Source organism: Phocoena sinus, chromosome 14, assembly GCF_008692025.1.
Source record: "Phocoena sinus isolate mPhoSin1 chromosome 14, mPhoSin1.pri, whole genome shotgun sequence".
Taxonomy (NCBI): domain Eukaryota; kingdom Metazoa; phylum Chordata; class Mammalia; order Artiodactyla; family Phocoenidae; genus Phocoena; species Phocoena sinus.
In genome coordinates this window covers 89,155,621-89,180,224 of record NC_045776.1, presented here as the reverse complement: position 1 = coordinate 89,180,224, position 24,604 = coordinate 89,155,621, and the positions used below count along the sequence as shown (strand labels likewise).

Genomic DNA, 24,604 nt, shown 5'->3' with positions numbered 1-24,604 from the left:
TCACATTCACACTGCACAGGCACCGCTGCCCGTCTTCTCCTCAACCCCACGCCCAGTGTGCCAACCCCCCAGGCAAGTCATCTTGCCTGAGTCACCTGGCCCTTGAGGACCATTTCCTGAAGGCCTCACTGACATCTCAGCTGTTCCAGAAGCTTCCGGAACCTGCCTCGTTGCATCCTGGTCCCTCTGGGTCCGTTTCCCGCTGGCCCGCTGAACACCTGGTGAGGCCGGCATGGCTGGATGGCAGGTGGTCAGGGAGCCGGGAGTCAGGAGCCGGGCCTCCAGCAGGACGACCACGGCATCTGGAGTGCTTTCCGAGCGCCAGCCCCCTGCACGTGAGTGGGGAGCCCCTCCAGGAGGGAGGCTCCTCCCAGGCCCTGTACCCATCCCTTCACATATCCAGTGAGCCCCTGCAGTGTGCCGAGACAGAGAAGAGTCACCTGGAAACAAAACACAGACCCACCCCGTTGCTGAAGACAAGCCAGACGATGCCTGGTGGAAGAAGGCGGCCACCTGCCCAGGTCTGTGCCCTGTGGGTCCGCTTGAGCCGCCACCCAAGACCACGTCTACGTGTGGGTCCCCCACCGCGACCCTGGCCGACGGCTGGGCCACCCTCTGCCCCACACTCGACTGGGATTTACGGTCACAGCCACTGTCCTGACAGTGACATTGCGAGGTCAGTCTGTCCAGGCCCCTCTCGGCATGACTGCCAGCTCCTCCACACCAAGACAGCACATCCCACACTTGCCCACGACTGCCACAGCCACTCTCACGCTCATGGCCCTGGGAGCTCCCCCTCGGCCCCGGAACCTACACAGCTGTGGCTGAGGCCTGCCTGGCCCGGCAGGGGAAGCTGTGGGGGCCGGGGCCGCTGCCGCTGAAGCATCTCGTGCCTGTCTTCCGTTCGGGTGGGGCACAAAGAGAAACAAGCTCAGAGAAGGGCCTCGAAGAGGAGACGGGGAGGGCGCAGGACCACGCGGCAGGTACTTCTACCTTGTCATTCCCTAGACGAGAAAACTGAGACCCGGAGCAGGCACAGGGCTGGCAGGGGCCACACGTGAGGAGAGGGAGACACTAGCTTCACTGGCCACCTCAGCTGGCTGGGAGGGCCTCGGAAGAAGCATCCTAAACTTGCTCCTGGGTGATGGCGAGAGCTGGGCAAAGGCCCCAAGGCAGATGTTCCTGGGTGCAGGGACTGAGGTGAGGAGATGGGTAGGGCCAGGCCTCGAGGGGAACGTGGGTTCATTCCACAGATGACAGACAGGGACCCCTAGGGGATCTGGGCCAGGCAGAGATGTGATCTCTGGAGCCAGGGGCCCCTGGCTGTATCCAGACGAGTCTATGAGCATTCCTGTCTGACAAATCCTCACTGGGGCCGCAGGCGGAGCCAGGGCTGAGGGCAGGCCAGGCAGCACGTGGGAAAAGCATCGGCCAGAGGCCTGCCAGGGTCTGAGGATCAGCACGTGGGTCCGGGGCTGGGGGGCAGAAGGGACAGCTGTGGTGTGTGAGGTCAGCTGAGTGATGGGGTCGTGGCAGACCCATAGTCCCTGTGGGGATTGGCTCGCACAGAGACGGGAGCCCTGGGGCCACAAGAACACCCCACCCAAGGCTGCAGAGTATTTGCAGGGAGGGTGGCAGCTGCCAGGCACCCGAGGTGGCACAATATGTCAGACTGGGGGCGACCAGTGGGCCAGGGCCAGGGGAGAGGATTCAGGACGTGGCTGATGGCCACGCAGGGCTGGAGCTCCCATGGAAGCTGGTCTGGAGGATCCACCAGGAACCTGATCCTCACAGGGTCAACTCTTGACTCAGCGTGAAACTGCGAGGCCCCTCCCTCCCAAGGACAGGAAAGGCAGGGTGGCCAGACATGCGGCCCTAGGCCAGAAAGGTGAAGCCCAGGCTGGACAGGTGGGAGCCCTGCCGCTCTCTGGTCACATGGCCTCCACCCCCAGCCCCCAAGGCGCAGCACAGACCCACGCCCTGTGCCTGGCTCCCATCCCGCGCTGCCACTTGCCAGCCATGTAGACTCAAAAAGTGACTTAACCCCCATGCCTCAGTTTTCTCATCTATACAATGGAACAGCAAGCACCCACTGCAAGGGCTGCTAGGAGGATGAAGTGAGCCGAGGCCCCGAAGGCCGTCGCTCCTGTTTCCGTGGCTCCCTGGCAGTGGTGTGTGAGTGGCGGCCCCCTGCCAGGGCCACACGTGGGCCTCGCGCAGATGGCGGCTCTGCTCACCACAGTCACCGGCTGACGCTAAGCTCTCACCAGAGAACCCTCCCGTGCCTGGGACCTGCAGGCACCTGCGGCCGGTCAGCGTGTGCTGCTCCGTGCGGCGTCCAGAGGGCAGCGAGCGCCCCAGGCGGCTGCTCCAAGGAAGCAGCAGAGCCGGGGCCACCGAGACGCTTCCCCAGGCCAGGCTGTGACCCAGCGGTCCCTGCCCTCACATACATTCCGTGCGAACCAGGAGCCCATCAGCTCGCCCGCCACATCCACACAGAGTCCTGGTGAGCTGAATGAAGACAGTAGCGCAGTGCGTTTTCCTTCCAGGACTACTGTGGGAAACCAGGGCACTGGAAGGTTCTCCACATCCAACCGGAGCCAAATACATCTGCCCCAAGTCCCCAGAGCACTTGACTCCATGCAGGTTTCAGATTCCAGCTCCCAAGGGAGAAAGCGCCTCAGGTGACCCCAGTGACCACCCACATCCCCACCCTCACCCCAGCCGACGAGCGCCTCACCACCTTCCCCAGGCGTCTCCACCTGAGAGTCCCACCCGTGCCAGCTCCTGCCCAGCAGCCGCCTGGCCTGCACGGCGGACGCTGTCATGACAGCCCGTGACCTCCCCCCAGCCTCCGGCGAGTCTAGTCACCTATCTGCCTGGAGCCAAGCCCGCAGCCAGCACAGGCACGGCCACTGCTTATCGATGCTTAGTGAGTCAGGAGAGAAGGACGGGTCAGAGCCCTCCCTGGTGGCCAGCGGTTGCTGCCAGAGGCCCGGCAGCCTCATGCGAGCCTGCCTTCGCCTACCTTGGGGCCACCACTGCCTGGGCCGCAAGGAACGAGAGCGACGAGAGACCGTCCCGAGCAGCCGTCCAGGAGAGGGAGGCTGCCAGGGCTGGATGAGGGGGGCCACGGCTCAGCTACGCAACCCATGGTGCTGAAAACCTCTGACTGGGAGGCGGGCCGGCTGCCCAGGGGCCTCACGAGACTGCACCCGGGGACACATCCTCAGGGGCACCAGGGCCAGCAGGTACGCCGGTCACCAAGGAGGCAGAAAGGGGCTCTTGGCAGCGGAGTGCGGGCCGGCGGGCGGGCGGGCAGCACGGCCTGGGCAGCGAGACCACAGCAGGCACCTGGGCCCTGCCCCAGGTGAGTGGCAGAGGCCAGGCCAATGCTTCAGTCTCCCCATCTGCACAGGGCCCCCGTGACCATGGATCCCCGCTCCCAGGGCTCTGCACAGAGCACGTGAACCACACGGGTCAAGGCCAGGACGGTGGTGTCCCCCAGCGGGTGTCTCACTGCGTGCCACTGCTGTCACTCTGGCGGCCCCCAGCTCACAGTGACCCCACGCCCACGGTAGGGGTGGTTTCCAAGCACCAGCATCCCTCCTACAGAAGGCCGACTCTGCCCGCCTGACACGCATACCCGGGCCCCCAGCCCTCCGCAGCGCAGACATGTGCACACTGCCCAGAAGCCAGGGTGGGGCAAAGGGAAAGCGGGGTGCAGCTGCCCCCGGGCCGCACCACCAGGGCAAACTCAGCTTGTGGGAAGGGGAGGCTGCAGGACGCGGGGGCCCACGACGCTCTGCCCCAGGCACAGCACAGCCTCCAGGCGCCCAGGAGAGGGTGGCAGTGGGGAGACGGACGTCCACCACCTTTCCTGTCGTCAGCCCCCCGCCGGCCTTCACAGCGTGGGTGGGACACACAGGGAAACCAAGGCCCAGGGGCCACAAGTGCTGTGTGCGCAAGCCCCAGCCATGGGAGCAGGGGAGTGGGCCAGCGTGCCAGAGCGCAGGAGATGGCCCTGGCCCCCTGCGTGGGGCTCAAGACCCTCACCTGTGCTCAGGGGCAGGCGAGGGTAACGAGCTGACCGTCCGTCAGGACTGTGGCTGCCTCCACGCTGGGTGTCACCTCTGGGTGTTCGCTCTGTGATCCTACTGCCTGCGATGGATACGTGGTAACGCGGGGGACGCAGCTGAGCCCTCCCAGCCTGGTGCAGCCTCGGGCTCTGCAGTCTGGCATCGATCCCCGCGGTGCTCAGAAGGGACAGCCCTTCCCTAGAGGTGGGACAGCCGGCCCGGGCCACAATGTTGCTCCTGCAGTGCAGGAAAAGGCTGCCCCTTCGATGTCACGCAGGGCCACCCTCTGCCTCTTCCCATCCGTGGACTGGGACTGTGGCGGGCAGATCCTGGGCGAGGACTTGTCCCCCCGCCCAGCCTCAGTTTCCCCATCTGAAGACTAGAAGGCAGCCTGGAGGAGGTGCTCTGGCCTGGAGGCTCAGACGCTCTGCAAGCTGAAGGCTTCTCTGGCTGCTGGCTCTCCTCACAGAGCCCAATCATCTGCATGGCCTCAGCCCTGCTTCCCCGTCAGAGGGCTGGGCTGGACACGTGGCCCCCCAGGCAAACCAACAGCATGGGCTTCCGTCCATGGGCCGCGGGGACTACACCCCAGCTCCCTGAGTACCCAGAGCCAGCACAGACCACGTGCTCTCAGCCCCCATGGGCCGCTGAACGCGGTGCACAGACAGACCACCACCATTGAGCCTCCTGATGTAGCCGGGGGTAGGGGGCGTCTCGGCACCCCTCACCGACTCGCCGACCCCCAACGGGGCCAGGTCCAGACCTGACCCCACCGCTCAGCGGGTCTGAGGCTCGCCTCCCAAGCTGGAAGAGTGCAATTATTTTTAGGGGAAATGCACAGCAAGCCCCTGGGCAGCCCCCCACGTGGTGTGCAGCAGGGGCAGGGCTCCCCAGGCACGACTCCACGTGCAGCAGCTCACGTGCAGCCTCGGGGTGTGCTCTGTGCTCATAAGAGTAACACGTGTTGGTCAGCGTGTAGGAAACAGAATTAGAGGAAGGCAGTCACCTGCGACCACAGCTAAAACGTGGGGTCTTTTCCTTTCCATCTCTATTCCCGTACACACACCTCCCAGACATGTGTATAGATATGGTAAATAACCTTTTCCTGCTGCACAAAAGGAGACACAAGACTGAAAGCGTGGTTACAGCTGCACAACATGCTCTGGACAGGCCACGGGCTGGCGAGAATGGTCACTGAAGGAGGCTGAGTTTGGACCTGACTTTTTTCAAAATACACCTTGTCATAAAGCTTGACTTTTGAAGCACGTAAAAGTGTTTTGCCGTTCGAAAAGCAAATTAACAAAGAATCATATGGATGCCCAATCAGAAGAATGGTTCTAGCGGCAAATGCTTTCTCTCCAGACCTGCGGAGATAGAGGTGAGGGCAAGGGCTGGCGGCCCTGAGGGAAAGCCCCAGGAGGCGCACAGTAGGTCTGCTGGGCACGTCCTGACTGCCTGCGAGGCAACTCCCGGGAGACCTCGGGGCCCGCACAACCTGCCCTGCGGTCGGAGGGCAGATCTGCCATAAGGAAGAAAGGTTGAGAGGACCCGGGGAGAGAACCACAGTGCAGCTCTGGCCTGCCCCACAAGGGCCTTCCCATCACCTCTGGTCAACACACTGGGAGGTGGAGACACCACAGGAATCAGAGGGACAGCAAGGGCTGTCCATCAGTCTGTCCCAAATGTCCCTGGTCAGTGAGAACAGAAGAAAGAGCCCCTGTCCTGCCCAAACCACAAGACCGCTGTCCTACTGCTACCTGCTCACTGCCCCCACACAGATAGATGCAGACTCGGAAAGCCGATGGGGACCAGGGCTCAGGTGTAAGACCCCCTGTCCAGACTGCGGCCTGCATCCTCAGGACAAAGGCAAGGAGAACTTGAGGGACACTGGCACCGCGCACAGGTCCCACCTCCTGAGCAGGGCCACAACCAACATTAGGTTATGCTCCAGGGGTGGCAGCCTGTGTCCACATGGAGGCCAAGACGGACCCCCAAGGGCTTGGCAGAGCTCTGAGACCAGGCAGGCTGAGGCCTCAACGCTCACGGTGCCGGGCCTCAATGTCCCCATCTGTGCCGTGGGGACACGCAGGCCTCAGAACAGCACCTGGTGGAGCACACTCGTCTGCTGAGTGCTAGCTGTCACCCTCAGCCTCATTATCAACTATCTGAACTCTGGGGGAAAACCACTACACTTTAGCAAGAAATGAGGCCAAACAAGCGGGGCTGGTCTAGAAGTTATGACTCGTCCAGAAGCCCCGTACTTTCCAAGGCAGGCAGACTCCTCCCTGGCTCAGAAGGGCAGAGAAGGGTGCACGGAGTGGCCCTGGGGTGGTGCGGCTGTGTGAATGCCAAGCAGAAAGCAAGCTCAGTCTCACTATGACCCGGCCGGGGCTGGTCTGAGCCTGCAGAAGTCCCCTAAAGCCGAGGCTGCACCTTCTGGCCCCTGATGCAGAAGGGGTGCAGCCAGAGCCACTGCAGGCAGCGTGTGGACCCAACAGGTGCACCGAGTGACCCCGGGCGCAGCTTTCCTGAACCTCAGCTTCTCCTCTCACTGGTTCATTCCACAAACACGTATGCTAGGACCCCGCAGGGGACACACACACACACACACACACACACACACACACACACACACGGGGCCTGCTCTCTTTCAGCTACAAGTTCTGGCGGGGAGAGCATCACAACAGAGCAGACAGCTTCGGAAAGAGTGGTAACTGACAGCAAAGAAAGTTTGTGAAATAAAACGGGGAGATGGACAGCTGGGGGGAAAGGCATGCTGCTTCAGGCCATGCCTGGAGAGGGCCTCTCAGGGTGACATTTGCGTCTGAGACATGAAGGCGCCAAACAACCCAGGCAGAGGGAACAGCAAGTACGGAGGCCCTGAGGCAAAACCTGAAAGGGGCTGATACGCTGGTGTGAGAGGATGTCAGGTGGCAGAGGCCAGCTGATGGGACGCAGGGCTTTGGAGGCCGCAGTAGGGGTTTTGTCTTTTCCCCACGGGGCAGAGTGGTTACACTTCTGGAAGGTGGGTGGTGTATCCCCTCTCAGAGGCCGCAGGCCAGGACCTGGCTTGTACAAAGGCAGAAAACTCAGCCCCGGGACCTCCCCTGCCCAGTACGGAGCCAAGGCACGTGCCACCACACCCCACCAAAGCGCGTTCGCTGAGGACCCCTAGGCGCAGGAGCCATCTCAGGCCTCCCAGATGTGCACAACAGACGATCCTGGGGCTGTGTGTTCACACAAGCTCTGACACAGGTGCCCCACCTCTGTGCATCCATGTGCCCAGACAAGAAGGGGCAAACCTGTCCCTGGGCCACCTCTCCCTGGCTGCCAGCACCTGACCCTGAGGCTCTCTACGGACCCGGGGCACCCCTGGGAGGGGCTTACTGCAGAGCCCTGCACTGTGGGGACTTCCCTTCCCCCAAAGCTCGGCCTCTGCGACTGGCGAGTCCTAGGCCACTGGCCCCCAACCCCCAGGAAAAGGGGAGCTGTTAACTGAGCGGCCCCTGGAGGGTGGAGGGGCTGGCCAGCTGGCTGGGGCTCACGGGACTCCGCAGCCAGGCGGCATTCCTACCCAGGCCCAATCAGTCCACTTGCCAACTCTGACAGCATCCATTTCCTTCTCCACTCACTTGGTTCCAGGCGAGAAGGGAAGCATTTGCTCAACAAATATTGTCCATGATAACTCAACCAGACAATTTTTTTTTTTTGCCATCCTATTAACCACGCAGCAAACAGCGGTCGCAGAGGGGGATAAAATATGACCCTCCCTCTCCCCGTCTAAACAGAAACCTCAAGGAGGAGGAGAGGAACAGGAGGAATTCCCCATGTATCCATTTTATCACGGCCTCCACCAAGTCCAGCAGTGTCCACCTCCCTAGCACATCCTGAACCGAATCAAGTGACATTTTGGCAACAGAAACACAATTGAAAAAAGACCGGCTGAGTAGCCAGACAGCCCCCAGTTCGGACAGTGTAATTTAGAGATTCTTCTCCCCAGCACCTCAAGACACAAACACACCTGCACCCAACGCACGTTGCCGGGTCCTCTAGGAGCAACCCGCCGGGCGCGTGGGGTCCACGCAGCCCGGGGAGCCCTAAGGGGTGGGTGTGCCCATGCCCCAGGGGCTTCCCGCTCGCGACCCCGCGGCAGCATGCTCGCGGGGGGCCCACCTACCTCCAAGGCCTCCAGCGTGCTGAAGCTGGCGATGGCGAAGCCATCGATGACCTCTTCCTCCTGCGAGCTGGACTCGCGGCGGCGGCGGCGCGGGGGGCGCGCGGCGGCGGCGCGGGGCGGGGGCGCGCGGGGCAGGCCCGTGTTCTCCTTGCCGGGCCCGGGCTCGGGCTCGTCCCCCGACGACGCGCTCTGGTCGCGGGCGTCGCGGGCCGCCTCCCGGCGCCGGCCGCGGTCCCGCTGCGCGCGCGAGCGCCGGCTCTGGCGGACCTTGGCCTCCATGGCGCGCGGTGACCTTGCGGCCGCGCCGTCGGGCTCCCGCTCCGCTGCCGCTGCGCTACGCGGCACCGCCGGCCTCGGTGCGGACCGCGCCGACTCCGGCCGTGGGCGGCGGCGGGCAGCGGGCCGGGCCAGACATGCCGCGCGGGTGGCCTCAGCCCCGGGCCCGGCGCGGCCTGGGCGCCTCGGCGCGGGAGGCCGCGCGCATCGGCGGGGCGGCCGGCGCTCAGCGGCCCTCGGCCGCGGATCCGGGGGCACGCCCCATGCGCGACTGGCGGCGGGCGGCTGTCGGCGGGCGAAGGCTGGGCGGAGGCCCGGTGGGCGGGCGGGGCGCGGACCGGGGCTGAGGCGCCTGGGCTCTTGAGGCGGCGGTGGCAGCGGCGCCCCGAGCGGATAACAACTGACGTACTTCCGCCAGGCAGCCGGCGCCAGAGGAAGTGGGCGCTTCAGCAGGGCCGACACGAGCCCCGCCCCGCCCTGGCCCCGTCCTGGACCCGCCCCTCCTGGCCCCGCCCAGGCCGCGTTCTGCCCCTCGACCTTGCCCCACCGCCCCGCCTCCGGCCCCGCCCCGTCCGAGCCGCGCTCCGCCCCGCCCTCACCCCGCCCCTCGGGGAAGGCAGCAGGAAGGCCGCCCGGCTTCCCGCCCCTCCGCTCGCACCTGGGCAGGCGTCCCTGAAAGTGAGAGGTGTGGGGAGCTGGAGCGCTGCCCGCTGTTTCAGTTGCGGGGTGGGGGTGGGGGGGGCGTCTTTGCGCCTCCCCAGGCGCAGCCTCGTTCCGAAGAATCTTTAAATGGGAGCGCATGAGCAGAAAAGTGGGGGCCTCTCCACGCTCACCGTCACCCCCTTCCGCCTCCGTCCCCGCCCCCGCCCCCGCAGGGTGAGCATGGATGAGGCGTCCTAGTCCCAGCCCTGATGCGAGGGCGGAGGGTGGGGCGTCCTCGCCGCCACTCCCGATACAGGGGAGGGTAAGGGTCTTACTCTGCTTGTGGAGGGGCACAGACCACCTCCGCCCCGAGTGGGGGCGTGTGAAAGTCGGGTGACAGTTTCTCGGCCCCTCACTACCCTGCGCCCCAGTCCAGGACTTCTTCACGTGTCTCCTGCCCCTGTTCCCCTTGGGGGGCTTCCTGCAGGCTGGTCTTGCCCCTCCACGGCTTCACCGTGCTCTCCACCGGCCTCTGCCCAGGCACCCCAACCTCTGGGTTCTAGTCTGGGAAGGGGGAGTTCTACACGAAGTGCAGCCCCTCTCCCTTCTCCTGGGTCAAGTTCCCCACCTCACCCCTCTGGGTGGGAGGCCCCGGGCGTGCCTGGTTGGCACAGAGACAGCAATTTGGGGTGCATGGGCTGCTCCCCATCCAGGGCTGCACCAGGGCGGGAACGGATGAGAAAGGGCAGCCTGAGAGTTGAAAGCTAGGTCTAGGAGGACCTTCCTCTTTCACGCATGGAGACTGGTGAGGACCGACTGCAGGTCGGGAGGGGCCAGCTGTCTTCCTCAAATCTTAAGGTCATCAATTCATTTAGCACACATTTACCAAATACTCTCCATCCCAGCGCTGTTTGTGATGCAGTAGTCGATGAGGCAGATGGCTCTTTTAGAAGTGAGAGAGCACGAACACAGCCAAATAACGTAATATGGAAGGGCAACTTGAAGAAAACTGACAGGGAAGTGTCACAGGAAGTGCGCATGGGGTGGTCCCGGAAGGCCTCTGAGGAGTGGCAATTCGAGCTGAGACCCACCAGATGAGAGGGGGCCAGCCAGCAGCCAGCCCAGGGCCCCAGCGTGCGCAGGGCAGGGAGCTGTGTGGTCTGGGTTGTCACAGGCTGTTGGCAGGGTTGTCCCTGGGGGTGGCTGGGAAGGCTGCTCTACAAACTTCTGGATACGGGGGTGGTGGGGAGCTCAGGCCTCCAGACCAACCTCCAGTCCTCCCAGGCCCATCCTGCCAGGCTCCCTCTGCTCTGGGCCCTCCCCCCAGCCTCTCCTAGCCTCTCCGGGGTGGGGGCAGGGTCCCCCTCCCCCTCTTCCCATTCCAGATTTTGTTATAACTCTGACTTCCCCCAGCAGCATATCCCTTTTGATTTTTAAGAGCCTTGTTAGGAACGCAGAAAACTTTCTTTGCATTCGTCCTCCCCTAATTCCCCTCTGAGGACAGAAGGCCAGAAAATCTGTGTTGGGGGGTGGTCCCAGGGGAAATACTTTCGGGTTTCATTTGGATCTAGGCCCTTGGGCCTGCCTGCCCATCCCCAGAGGGGTCTCCAGGCCCCATACCTGCTCCGGAGGCCTCAGAGACCTGCAGCCTGGGCTGCTGAACTGACCTCGGGGACTGTAGGGGCTTCCTATGGGCCCTTCCTTGTCACCCCTTCCCCACCCTCCTAGAGCAGTGCTTGGGAAGGTCCAGCTTCTAGTGTTGAAATTTTCAAGTGTAGAAATGACTGTGTCTGCTCATCTGTTCTTGAAGACGCTTGGGTGTGCGTTCAGGGTGAAGGATGGGATCTCTGTAGACACCCTGTGGGAACTCCTCTCTGAGTTTCTTAGCTCTCCTGGGGAGCACCCCCTTCCCCCCCCCAGGTGTTTCCCTCCCTCGATTCATTTCCAGGTGGCTGGCCAGCGCCTTAGGGACCAGCTGCCGCCATGTCCTCTGGATTCTGGGCCCAGGGAACCTCCCGTCTGGAGAGGGGCAGGGTGGGGCGATCTGAGGCCGAAGCCTACTTGCCTGCCTCATGCTCCTTTTCCCCCCAGCTATGCACATCGTGACAGAATGACTGGGTACCCTTCCCAGGGCTCTAAACCTGCTCCGCAGGGTTTGCAGGAGCCCTGCAGAGCTCAGCGCCTGACGCCTCCGCTCCCTGCTGGTGTAAGGGGTGGCAGGGCCCCTGTGCCTCTCGTTTTGACCTGTTTGCTTGCACACACATTTGCTCTCTTCTTGCTGGAGAGACATGGGGGGGTGGCTTTGGAGTGTGGACACCAACAGTGGCTAAGGGATAGCTTCTACACCATGCTAGTGATGGGAACTTTCTAGATCTATGCTGTCCAGTCCAGTAGCCACCAGCCATACAAGGCTCTTGAGCCCTTGAGATGTGGCTCATGCAACTAAAGAACTGAACTGTACATTTTATTTATTAACTTTAATCTGAAATGAAATGGCCCCTTGTGGCTGGTGGCTACTCTGCTGGCCGGGGCAGATCTAGGACCTGGGCTCCAACCTCAGCTTCTGTCATCGGACTGTGGGCAGGTGGTCTAACTTCTCTGCATCAGCTGTCCCTTCCATAAACCCTGGGTGGGGGCGTGATGACGATGCTCCCTGTGGTGGGTGGTCTGAACTTCACCTGGAGTGACACAGGGGCAGGAGGCTTGTTACCGTACCAGAGACTCATCTGGTCCTGGAGATTTGCCTTTCCAACAAGCTGGGCTGCGGGTCTGCGCCCCTCTTGTTCACGTGAGAAAGGGCTTCTTCGCCCTTGCTCTGCCTCCCCCGAGAGATGCACCCCTCAGGACCTGGCTCTTGATGACCTTGATTTCCTCCCTCTTCTCTGCCTTCCCACAAGCTCCCTCCAGGCCCCTGGGGCTCAGCTTTCCGGTCTGCAGCCAGGCCAGCTCTCTCCTGCCTCATCCCATCCCTGAGGACTCATCCCTCCCAGTCCAACAGGGGAAAGGGGACCCTCCCCAAGGGCAGGACGCTGCCAGAGAGAAGCCCCCCATCCCACCCCCAGCCTGCTGGCCCATTGCTGTGAGGCCAGAAGCCCAGCCTTCCCCTGGGCCCATCCCCAGAGCCAGGCCCTCGCCTGGTCACCACAAACAGCAGAGCGCCCTCCCCAGCAGAGCTCTGAGAGGCATCGCTGAAAGTTATTTGCTTCCAGGGTGGCCTGTCAGCCCCATCGGTCTCCGCTGTTTGGCTTTGCGTTAGAGTCACTGCTTTTCTGTCAGGCTCTGAGCAGAGTTAATTGGTGTGGAATTGTATTCAGAATTCAGTTTGCCCTCACAGAGCCGCTTCAGGCCCTATAAATCATCAGAGTCAGCTGCTCCTTTGGGGTTCAAACATACTTTTCGCTTGTAGGGTGACAGCCAGAAAATGAGTTCCTGCTAACAGGCCAGCCCCTGCTGCCCCGTCTGTGAACATCTGTTTGCTCCAGCACGGTGAGAGATGATGTTGGTTTCCACCTTCCCAGTATCCATTCCACCTCCTTCTGGCAAGCATGCCTCAATGTACTTGGACACTTAGCCTCCTTCCATGGGTGCAGTCTGGGAGGGGTGGACAGCTCACTGCACGCTCCCCCCTCTCCTAGCCCAGGAATGGGCAGGTGTCCTAGTTCCTGCCATATTAATGCTGTGTGACAGACAGCCCCTGGAATCTCTGTGACTTGGAACATAACTCTTTCTTTCTTGCCAGTGGGGCTGCAGGTTCCTGGAGGGGCTCAGCTTCAGACTGTGGGTCAAGTTCAGGTCTGTTTCAAGGGTCTCTCTCTGGGACCCAGGCTGCAAGACATGAGCTACCTGAGGCATTTTCTTTGCAAAACTCATGGGGCCAAGCCACACTGCACAGGCACTTTGGAAGTCTATGTTTAAGCCTCATCATGTCTGCTCATGTCCCGTCCAAATCAAGTCTCCCAGCCAAGACTGCCACCCATGGGGCAGGAAGTTGAGGCCTGCCGCTCCGGTGTGGGGAGGGGAGGATGACACTGTATTCTTGTGTGTGTGTGTGTGTGTGTGTGTGTGTGTGTGTGTGTGTGTCCCTGCTACAGGAAGGAAGTAGAGATTTGGGGACCATATTCCCATTTGTCACAACAGGGGCCCAGGCTACGCCAATCCAATGGCCTCTGCCTAAAATTAGACTCTGTCCTTGTTTTTTGGCCACGCCGCAAGGCTTGTGGGATCCTAGTTACCCCACCAGGGATGGAACCTGCGCCCCTTGCAGTGGAAGCGCAGAGTCCTCACCGCTGGACCGCCAGGGGATTCCCTAGAATCTGTTTTGAGCAGGGTATCCAGGGGATTGGAATTTGGGTGTGCTCATCCCAAGTGCTCCCCCACTCATTCCTGCTGCTCAGGACCTGCTCTGTGCTTGGGCTCTGAGCCACTGCTGCTCGGGGGCTGCCCAGCTGTCCTGACCCCCTACTGCCCCACCCTGTCCACAACCTCCCTCTTCATCAGCCCTAACTCAGATGTCACTCCTCCCCGAAGTGCAGTTGGGCGCTTCGTGCTGGGTTGACCCAGCTGAGTGGGAACATTTCTCAGAATTCCCCTCGCCGAGTGGCCAGTCAGGGATGCCCACGTGAGAAGTCCGTGCGCTCTGGCAGGCGGAAGTGAGAGCGAGAGCCGTCAGTTCACCTCCGAGGACCCTGCAAGGCGCCCGGCCTGCCAGCATCACCCACGGAGTCAGGACCCACCAGCCCCCGTCCCCGAGAGGCTCAGGCAGCTCTGGGCTGTAGCCCCAGGGGCTTCCTCCATCTCCTGCCCCTCCTGGAGCCCCAAGGAAGGGCTTGGCTCCCCGGGACGGCTGTGAGAGGTCCCTCTGGAGCGTGGGTTTGTCCAGGCTCTATCTTAACAGCTGCTGCCCGGCCTCCTGGCCATGCTAGAGAAACACAGGCAACACCCCGTAGCACTGTCCTGCCACCCCTATCCGCCCATCGCGGAAGACCAGGCTTCGGGGCCCAGTCCCACAGGCAGTGCACCTCCCTGGGCCCGAGGCCTCTCCAGGCACAGGCTCCCTCCTGCCATCTTGGTATCCTCTCCTTCGTGGGTGCGTCAGCTCTAGAAGAGCAGCTGTGGGCCTGACTCTGTGCCGCACACACTGGGGGCCCTGAGTATCCTTTGTCTGGGGCACCCCAGGAGTCCCGGCTTCCTGATTCTCCTTGGACGGTGTCTTCCAGGAGGTCCAGCCTTGGAGGAGTGGAAGGCTCATGCAAGAAAGGGGTGTTTGGGGACTTCTCTGGTGGCGCAGTGGTTAAGAATCCGCCCGCCAATGCAGGGGACACGGGTTCAAGCCCTGATCCGGGAAGATCCCACATGCCGCGGAGCAACTAAGCCCGTGCGCCACAGCTACTGAGCCTGCGCTCTGGAGCCCGTGAGCCACAACTACTGAGCCCACGCGCCTAGAGCCCCTGCTCCACAACAAGACAAGCTACTGCAATGAGAAGCACACACACTGCAACGAAGAGTAGCCCCCGCTCGCCACAGCTAGAGAAAGCCCGCACGCAGCAACGAAGACCCAACACAGCTAAAAATAAATAAATAAATAAACAAATTTATAAAAAAAGAAAGAAAGGGTTGTTTGCAAGGCAGGGAGATCCTGTCTGCACTGTCCCTGTGTCCCCAGCATGGCCCTGAGCGGTATGCACAGCAGGTTGGGGGTGGCAACCTGTGGGAGGGAGGACAGGGCCACAGGGACCCCTGGGGCTTTTCCACTTGAAGTGGACAGAAACCCAAACCCAGCCTGGCTTCCTCTGCTGTGGAGCTTCAGATGTGCACCTGGGCCTCAGGTCGGGCTGGACTCAGACTGGCTTCACCTGGGGAGGTGAGGGTTGCAGCAGTTTCATCCTGCTAAGTTCAGGTGAGCAGTAAAGAGGCAGTCTTTTCAGAGCCTTCAGAGGGAGCACAGTCCTGCTGGCACCTCGATCTAAGACCTCTGGCCCCCAGAACTCGGAGAGAGTGAGTTTCTGTTGCTTTAAGCTGCCCATTTTGCGGCCACAAGAAATGACTACAGGCTGCTACCCTGAGGGGGGTGTGTTGCTTCCCCTACCAGCACCCCCTCCCAGAGGCCCCTACAACCTCGCCTTGGTCCATGGAAGGGATGGAAGTGGCCATGTGCCCATTCTGAGCCTAGACTCAGGACACCCTGTGTGTTTCCACTTGCTCTCTTACGCCTCTGCCAGGGCCGTGAGAAGGCCATGCCCAGGCTAGCCCACTGGACCCAGGAGGATAGGGAGGGTGAGGCTCACCCAGGACTGAGCACCCTGGCTACAGTGCTGGGCATGCCCATCCTAGAGTCAGTCCAGCTGAAATGAGCAGTCCAGCCAATGTCCAAACACATGAACCATAAACACTTATTGTCCAAAGAAGCGGGATCTTGGGGCCGTTTGTTACACAGCATGTTGTGGACTAGCTGACTGATGCAGATGGGGATGAGGAGGGTAGAGGGGACGTGCAGCCAGGCTCAGAGAAGACCTCACATAGCTCCTCAGCTACAGCTGGGTGCCTCAGGCATGGACTGTGATGAGCCCAGCGGTCAGGGACTGAAACGTTTCTGCTCTGCCAGCCTGTGGGAACCAGCTGTTGGTTCTGCAGTGACTTTCAGGACATCTGTGTGTGCAGCAGAGGCAGTGGTGACCTCGAGGGGCACAGACCTGGCCCTCGGGGGCCTGCGGTCAGTACTGGAGGTAGGTAGTTAGCAAGTCATCACGCTCGAAGTTACCAGGTTCTGCCATGGCTGGTTGGCTGTGGGTGTGACGTTAGGAAGCACAGGCACCTCTTTCAATGAGTGTGACAGTGAAGGGGAACATGGTGTGGGACGGTACCTGGAGAGAAAGGTAGGGCCGGGAGAAGCTCCCCGTGGAGGGGGCACCGTGTGGTGGTGCAGCAGTGGTGATGGTGACAAGGGCACTAATATCCGTCGCTTTTTGAGAATTTATCTGTCAGACGTGGCTCCAAATCCTCTTCCTGCGTCAACTCATTTCATCTCTTAGTTGAGCTAACACAAGACTCTTTGTAGGTGTTCTTATCACAGGTTGCCGTTCTTTTTTTTGTTTGTTTTGTTTTTTTTTGCGGTACGCGGGCCTCTCACCAGTGTGGCCTCTCCCGTTGCGGAGCACGGGCTCCGGACGCGCAGGCTCAGCGGCCACGGCTCACGGGCCCAGCCGCTCCGCGGCACGTGGGATCTTCCCGGACCGGGGCACGAACCCGCGTCCCCTGCGTCGGCAGGCGGACTCCCAACCGCTGCGCCACCAGGGAAGCCCACTTGCAATTCTTAATTGTCTCCAGCTAGAAAAGTGCAAGGCTCAACGCATTCTCATAAAATGTTCCGTGTTCCGTGTTACCCATGTAACAATCAAGAAATAGAACGTTACTTACAGCATTGGCTTTTATTTATCTTACTTGATGTTTTATTGATACGACATGATTGCTGCAGTTCCAGCCATCATGGCCTCACTCCAGCACCCCATGAGGAGAGGAAAGCAACAGTGATGCCAAATCCCAGGAGTTCTCATCACCAGAGTAGTGTGTCTCATGGCCGTTAATTGTTGTAAAGGAAGCTGGGAAAGTGAAAATCTGGCAAAGGGGGGTGGGTTTACTAATGACTGTCTTCAACCAAATATGATTTGTCATAAGGCTGGGGTTGGGGGTCAGACTTTCCTGTGGTCCTGGGGTTTCTGCCTCTGAAGGAACAAAAGGGGCTCTGTGAGCCAGGAAGGGGGGCATGGACGGCTATTTGGTGGACAGCGGGCATCGTCCATCGTCCACCGTGCAGCACGTCTTTGCTGCTGGCACCCTGATTTTCCTCTGGGGAATCCTCCTCTCCTGTACTCAGTCCATGAAATTAAGGCGGTGTTAACTTCATCTCTGGCTCCAGGTGTGAGTGTGTCACTCAAGCCATGCCAGTTGCAACATCCCATTTATGTGCCCAGTGATTGGTCCAGGGGTGGGCACATGACCCAGGGCCTTGGTGGTGACCATGGAAGGGAGGTTCCCTCTTTCCTCAGGTCTTGGGGGCAGGCAGGTGTCAGCTGGGGTCTTGCCATCACAAGGGGAGTGCCTGCCAGAGACTGGATCCCACATGGAGGACAACTGAGCAAGGAGACTGAGGGGACTGAGATCTAACGACATTTTTAACTTCGGATCCAGCTGTACCTGAAGCCAGTTCTATGCATGGACTTCACATACACATGATTCAATACATTCGCTTTTTGCTTAATCCAGTCTGAGTCTTCCGCCACAAGCACATCTTACTGAAAGAGTGCATCTGAAACGACCCCGTTACCTGTCAAAAGCCCATGAAAGCCACAGCAAAGGGGATGTGGAGCCCGGGTTCTCTGGTTCCCTGTGCCTTGAAGCCTGATACCCTCCCAGGGTCCTGGCTGCCCCTCAGTCAGGGCTGATGCCACCCACCACCTCCTCAGGCAGGGAGTGGCCCCTGAGGCGTCCGGCCCCGGCAGCTCTCAGGCACCCGTGCCACGCTTGGTTTCTTTGTTTATCCAGCAAACACTTCCTGAGCTCCTTGGAAGCCCAGAACTTCCCTTTGGTTATGGAGAACCCAGAGGAGAGCAGGACAACGTTGGATCTGTCAGGTTTTCTTTGGCTGTTCTTGCAAACGGCAGACACCCAAGTTCAGGTTCCGCTGACTCGGGCCGGAGGAGCCTATGGAGCGCATGGGAGGGAGGTTGAGCAAATGAGCCCCGGAGGGCGGGGTGGGGGCGCTCGGGAGCCACCGGAATGGGGCTCAGGCGCACGTCCACGCGGGCTCTGAGGGGCGGCGGCTGCTCTCGGAGCTGTTTCCCTCTCCACTTCCTTGAACTGGGTGTGAGCACCCAGGCCTCAGCCACGACAGGCTAGCTTACGGTGCGAGCGGAGCTGGAAGCGCAGCGCTTCTCACAGGCTCATTCCATTCCTGTGCACGTGGTCATTCAGGAACCCAGGCCGGTGGAGGGTCTACTGTCTGGAACGGCGTCAGTTCCCCGAGCCGTGTAAGAGGGAGCTGGGAGGGAAGGCCCCAACCCGTCATGCGGGGTGAAGTGACACAAGGCAGAGCAGCCACGTGGGTCCCCAAAACACGAGAGGGCTGGGAAGTGAGAGGAGCTCACAGGTATTTGTAAGCAGTAGATGTCTCTCCAACAGCGTTTACGAGTCCTGGAGTGTAGACAGGACTCGATACGCACCAGCTGTTGCGCTTATAACTATCTGGACTCGTCCGCAGAAGCCCTATCTTCTGGTCCTTCAGAGATCACACGAGGTCTCGAGTCTCAGGTTAACCCAGGTCAGTGTTATTACCGAGCACCTGCTCTGCTGGGCTCTCTGTGGGACACATAAGACTCCATCCTTGCTTAAGGCACAGTGTCTCTATTTCAAAGATTCTGAACTTGACCTGAATTCTGCTTTGTGCTCACTTTTTTGGCAGGTGGAAGGTCAAGGCATTTGAACACCTTTAGGCAGAGTCCGTGCTTCCCTGCCACTATCCTCACCACTCCCTATTCCCTTCCACCATGTGCTTCTCTCATCTGGTTCCTGCCTGTCTCCGCAGATATCTGTTGTCCCTGGATTTCCTTATCTGCTTGTCCAGGTTACTCTTTAAGCCTTGTTTCAGGTGGTTCCAGAGAATCGATGATTAACCTGACCTGAGCTGACCTTTAGAGATTTGGGCTGAAAATTGTCACTCCAAATACAGACTGGAAAGCCTAAGTGCTGAAGGTTGGCGTCTCCTGAAGTTGTGCAGTGTACAACCTGTGTGGGTGTACACGGCGACCCTTGACTGGAAGGGAATGAGAGATGGGCCAATTCTGGAACCTGGCCACCATGGTGTGAGGAAGCTCAAACTGCTGCCCATGGCCACGTCCTCTTCTCCCTCCTTCCCTCACCCTTCAGACCTTGCATGGCTCATCCTTCACTTATCACCTGCCCTCAGGGCTCAGCAGAGGCTCACATGGATCCACTGGGGTCCCTTCCATCATGAAGAACCTAAACCTAAAACAACTGGTGAACGTAGAATGAAAGGACTTTATTCATGTTGCTGAAAAGGGCAGACCCAGCTTGACCTAGGGTTTCAGATAATCTGCCAAGACCCTGCCTCCCTCCATCAGCTCCGGAGTCCCCTATGTTGGCCCTGTTCTCGGCCAGGCTCACACCCTGGGGTGCAGGTTGGGGCAAAACGGCCCGGGGCTGAAGCTGCCTGATCACACCCTGCCAAGGCGGTGACCCCAGCGAGATGCTTCTAGTAAAGTCCCAGGGTTCCCTCTGATTGGACTCTCGTGGGGATCCTTGACCAGACACTGTGACTAGGGGGGGATGACAATGACACTAATAGTTAGCAGTTATTGAGTGTCATCGATGACCAGAGTGCCATCTTTCTACCTAGACATTTATTGTCATAGCAACCCAATGAGATCAATTCCTTTTTATCCTCGTTTTATCACTGAGGACACTGAAGCACACAGAGGTTGAACAACTTGACCTAGAAGTCACATGGCTTTTAGTCATGATCCGGGGGTGATGGGTCCCAAATTACCACCCTCACCTCCATCACCACCACCCTCACCTCCATCATCACCACCCTCACCTCCATCACCACCACCCTCACCTCCATCACCACCACCCTCACCTCCATCACCACCACCCTCACCCCTCACCTCCATCACCACCACCACCACCCTCACCTCCATCATCACCACCCTCACCTCCATCACCACCACCCTCACCTCCATCACCACCACCCTCACCTCCATCATCACCACCCTCACCTCCATCACCACCACCCTCACCTCCATCATCACCACCCTCACCTCCATCATCACCACCCTCACCTCCATCACCACCACCCTCACCCCTCACCTCCATCACCACCACCCTCACCTCCATCATCACCACCCTCACCTCCATCACCACCACCCTCACCTCCATTACCACCACCCTCACCCCTCACCTCCATCACCACCACCCTCACCTCCATCATCACCACCCTCACCCCTCACCTCCATCACCACCCTCACCTCCATCATCACCACCCTCACCTCCATCATCACCACCCTCACCCCTCACCTCCATCAGCACCACCCTCACCTCCATCAGCACCACCCTCACCTCCGTCATCACCACCCTTACCTCCATCATCACCACCCTCACCTCCATCACCACCACCCTCACCTCCGTCACCACCACCCTCACCTCCGTCACCACCACCCTCACCTCCATCACCACCACCCTCACCCCTCACCTCCATCACCACCACCCTCACCTCCATCATCACCACCCTCACCTCCATCACCACCACCCTCACCTCCATTACCACCACCCTCACCCCTCACCTCCATCACCACCACCCTCACCTCCATCATCACCACCCTCACCCCTCACCTCCATCACCACCCTCACCTCCATCACCACCACCCTCACCTCCATCATCACCACCCTCACCCCTCACCTCCATCAGCACCACCCTCACCTCCATCAGCACTACCCTCACCTTCATCATCACCACCCTTACCTCCATCACCACCCTCACCTCCATCACCACCACCCTCACCTCCATCACCACCACCCTCACCTCCATCACCACCACCCTCACCTCCATCATCACCACCCTCACCTCCATCATCACCACACTCACCTCCATCACCACCACCCTCACCTCCATCACCACCACCCTCACCTCCATCACCACCACCCTCACCTCCATCACCACCACCCTCACCCCTCACCTCCATCACCACCACCCTCACCTCCATCATCACCACCCTCACCTCCATCACCACCACCCTCACCTCCATTACCACCACCCTCACCCCTCACCTCCATCACCACCACCCTCACCTCCATCATCACCACCCTCACCCCTCACCTCCATCACCACCCTCACCTCCATCACCACCACCCTCACCTCCATCATCACCACCCTCACCCCTCACCTCCATCAGCACCACCCTCACCTCCATCAGCACTACCCTCACCTTCATCATCACCACCCTTACCTCCATCACCACCCTCACCTCCATCACCACCACCCTCACCTCCATCACCACCACCCTCACCTCCATCACCACCACCCTCACCTCCATCATCACCACCCTCACCTCCATCATCAGCACCCTCACCTCCATCACCACCACCCTCACCTTCTTCATCACCTGTTTCACCATCTTCCTCCTCCTCATTGTCTCCACCCCCACCATCAACATCCCGAGAGTGAAAGTGGAGACGGAGGTGGTGATAGTGGTGAGGGACGCAGGGAAGACTTCTCTGGCACTGGGGTCTCCAGCCCAGATGTCAGGCAACAGTGCTTTGCCTGCATGGGGAGAGTCGGGGGGCACGTTGGAAATATCAAGTCTTTGCTGAAGGACCAACGTATTGGCTTCAGGCTCACTTTCTTTGCAGTGTCACTACTCGTAGATGTGATGTGCTGGGGGGGCATGGGGACTTGCTCACAGTTGGGTTAAGTTGTGGAATTTTCCTCCAAGAAGGCAGAGTTGGATGTGGAGTGACTCCTTCCCAGTCCCTCAAGCCCCACTTGGAACACCCACACCAGGTCTTGTAGGAAGTACTGAGGGCCATGGGCTCCTATCCAGGGTGATGGACACAGAGTCTCCCACCGAAGGCTCCTTCTGGCTGAGCCCAGGCAGAAGCCAGCCTGGGAGGCTCCACCTGCAGGGTCAGGAATGGGCAAGGAATGAGTCCCAGGGCAAAGAGCTGGGCACAAGTTGGAACACAAGGGTGGAAACAAGAACGAACTTCCTGGCTGGCTATGCACAGACAAGTTTCTTCTTGCTGCAGTGAGGCAGGCAGCTCAAACCTCTGTTAAAGAGATAACGTTCAGCCCTTCTTGCTTCCCTGGGTGCCCTGACATTTTTCTGAAGACGGGGAAAGGCTGACGTCACAAGGAGATTCTTTTGACGTCCTTCTGATGGCACAGAGTGGAGGATGCTCTCACAGTGAGAGGCCATTGTGAGCACCCAGTCCCCATGACATAGAGACCAAAGCTCCTGGGGGGTGATTTGTTTAAAGGCGCACAGGGTGGGTCAGGGTGGAGCCAGGACACAGCCTACCTGTAGGGATCTTTTTAGGACCCAAAGAGTATTAGTGAGGGCTCTCCCCAAAGTGACAAAACCCAACCCAATCAGGCATGAATAAAAATGGAGCTGTGCTACCTCAGGCAATTGCAGATGCCAGGGATACTGGTTTCAGGTATGGCTTGAACCAGAGGTCAACCCAGGCCGACACATCTGAGTCTCCCTGGCTCTGTGCTCAGCCATTTGCCTTTGCTAGGTGTTTGCACGTATCCAGGAGTATCACTGGTTTGACTAAGGTTACCTGCCCAGACCTGGACCAACCTGTGTGACACGGACAGAGGTAGGGGAGTGACACCTGCTGACTGGCCAGACCTGGGTTTGACCAAGGTGAGGGTGGGGCCCCTGAGTCTGTACTCACAGGAGCAGGCCGCGCCTCAAAGCAGGCTGGGGTGCCATTGGCAGAAAGGGGGAGGGAGGCGGGCAGGTCGCCCGCAGTGGGGCTCCCCTGGCCCTGACGGATGCAGAGGGGCCCAGCATCGCCTGTCCCTCCCAGGGAAGGCCCCTGGCTGTCCTCGGTGAGGCCCGCTGGGAGCAGGTCCCCAGCCACATGTGTGCTCTGGGCACTGGGCCAGCAGCCTGGCCGGGGGGTCCCAGGGGAGCGGGTGTCGGGCTGCCAGGCGGCCCACACGCTCTGGGCTTTTCCATGGCAACAACTGGGCCAGCTGGCAGCTGGGCAGGCACTTCACGAGCCTCTCAGAGGACATGAGGCCGTGTCCTGCATCCAGATGAGGGAAGAAGCTAGGCTTGAGGGTGTGGCCCACAGCGGCGTTAGCGACACGGCTGGCAGGAGGTGGAAGGAGGCCGGGGGCTCCCGGGAGGGCCAGGCAGGGCTGGGCCAACCGAAGCTCATCTCTCACCCATCCCGCAGAGGCTCCTGGGTGCAGGCGCAGTGGTTCAGAGCCTGGCTCTAAAGTCATTGTGTGGGTGAATGACCTCCAACGCTGTGCACACAGCAATCTGGGCCTCAGTTTCCTCACCTGTAGGACACGAAAACTCATGCCCCCGTCGTAGCGTTGTTGAAAATCGTAGGTTTAAATGAAACGGAACGAGTCAGGCACCCTCCACCTGGGCCCTCTGAGGAAGGTATAGAAAAGAGACAGGCGCCAGGAGGCTGCCTCGAAAGAAATGGTGGACGACGGCCTTCAGGCAGACGGAGAATGATTTAGGCCAGAGCTCAGGTCTGCAGAAGAGAAGAGAGCTGGAGAAGGAATAAATGAAGGCAGAACAAGATCTTCGCTTTTTCTTGTTCTAGTTGTCCTAACACGTAACAGTTTCTTCAGAATGATGCCAGCACAAAGCATCGGGTGGTTACGGCTTACGGGGATGTGAACGGAGCAGTGTTCCAGGAAGGTGCGGACATGCCTGTGGAGCCCGGCAGTGTTATTGGAAGTGGACTTGGATTGGTTGTGAATGTACATCGCAGACTCTAGGGCAACTACCAAACATTTTTTTTTCCCACAGGAAGTACAGTTGCCGTGTTGCAAAGGGACACAGGTGTGTTTGGGGCGTGGGCATCCACAGGTGGGGCTGGCACGGGAAGAGCCGTCCCACCTGGGGCTGAAGGGCGGAGGGGAGGGGACAGACGTGGGAACCGAGGGAGTGAGACAGACACACGGGGAGGGAGAGAGGAGGGGACCCTACGTGGGCAGGGTGCCCGCAGGGGCTGTGGTCCAGGTAGGTCAAGGGCTGCAGCCAGGGGCCCTTCCTCTCTTGCCCCTGGCCCTGCTCTCCTGCGGACGCTCCCTGGGCTGGACTCAGTGGTGGCCGGAGGGCAGGGAGCCCCTGACTTGCCCTGTCTGGGCCCACGGCAGGATGGGGAAGTGTGGGGCAGGGAAATTCCAGGAAAGGCACAGATGGTGACCCGCCCCCGTTCTCAGTACCCGGGAGCTGCTAGACGCCTGTTTGTGTTCCTGGGCTTTACTTCCCCGCCCCCCCTCGGGGGGTCTGGAGCCTGAGTGATGGGGCCAGGATTTTGTCCTTGGGCCTGGGCTTTACTTCCCCGTGCCCCCTCGGGGGGTCTGGAGCCTGAGTGATGTGGCCAGGATTTTGTCCTTGGGGGCTGTGTGCTCTCATGGCGGGATCTAGTCCTCAGGATGTCTCAATCACCGTCTTTTTAACGACCTCAAACAGATGCTCTGCCCACCAGGGAGAGACGGCGTGGTGTGCCAGGAGCCTGCCCAGCAAATTTAATCAGCCACGTTACTCATCTAACAAATGCAATCCTTCTCCACCCCACAGCCTCCAGGCGACCACAAGCAGCGAGTAGAAGCAGGGGTGTAGCCAGAGGGTGGGGACAGCCCAGGGCCATTCTGGGCCTG

At 60.1% G+C, this 24,604-nt stretch overlaps 1 protein-coding gene across 11 annotated transcripts in view; it reads right to left on the bottom strand.

Annotated features, from left to right (window-relative positions):
- The window catches only part of FBRSL1 (fibrosin like 1), an 83,963-nt gene extending 75,051 nt beyond the window's left edge, over positions 1-8,912 (bottom strand). For all 11 annotated transcript variants that reach the window (XM_032654610.1, XM_032654612.1, XM_032654603.1 and 8 more), the window contains exon 1: positions 8,257-8,912. In XM_032654610.1, coding sequence (XP_032510501.1) covers positions 8,257-8,535 — 279 coding nt within the window. In that variant the 5' untranslated portion in view covers positions 8,536-8,912. The remainder of the gene's footprint in view (positions 1-8,256) is intronic.
- Positions 8,913-24,604: the final 15,692 nt, after the last annotated feature.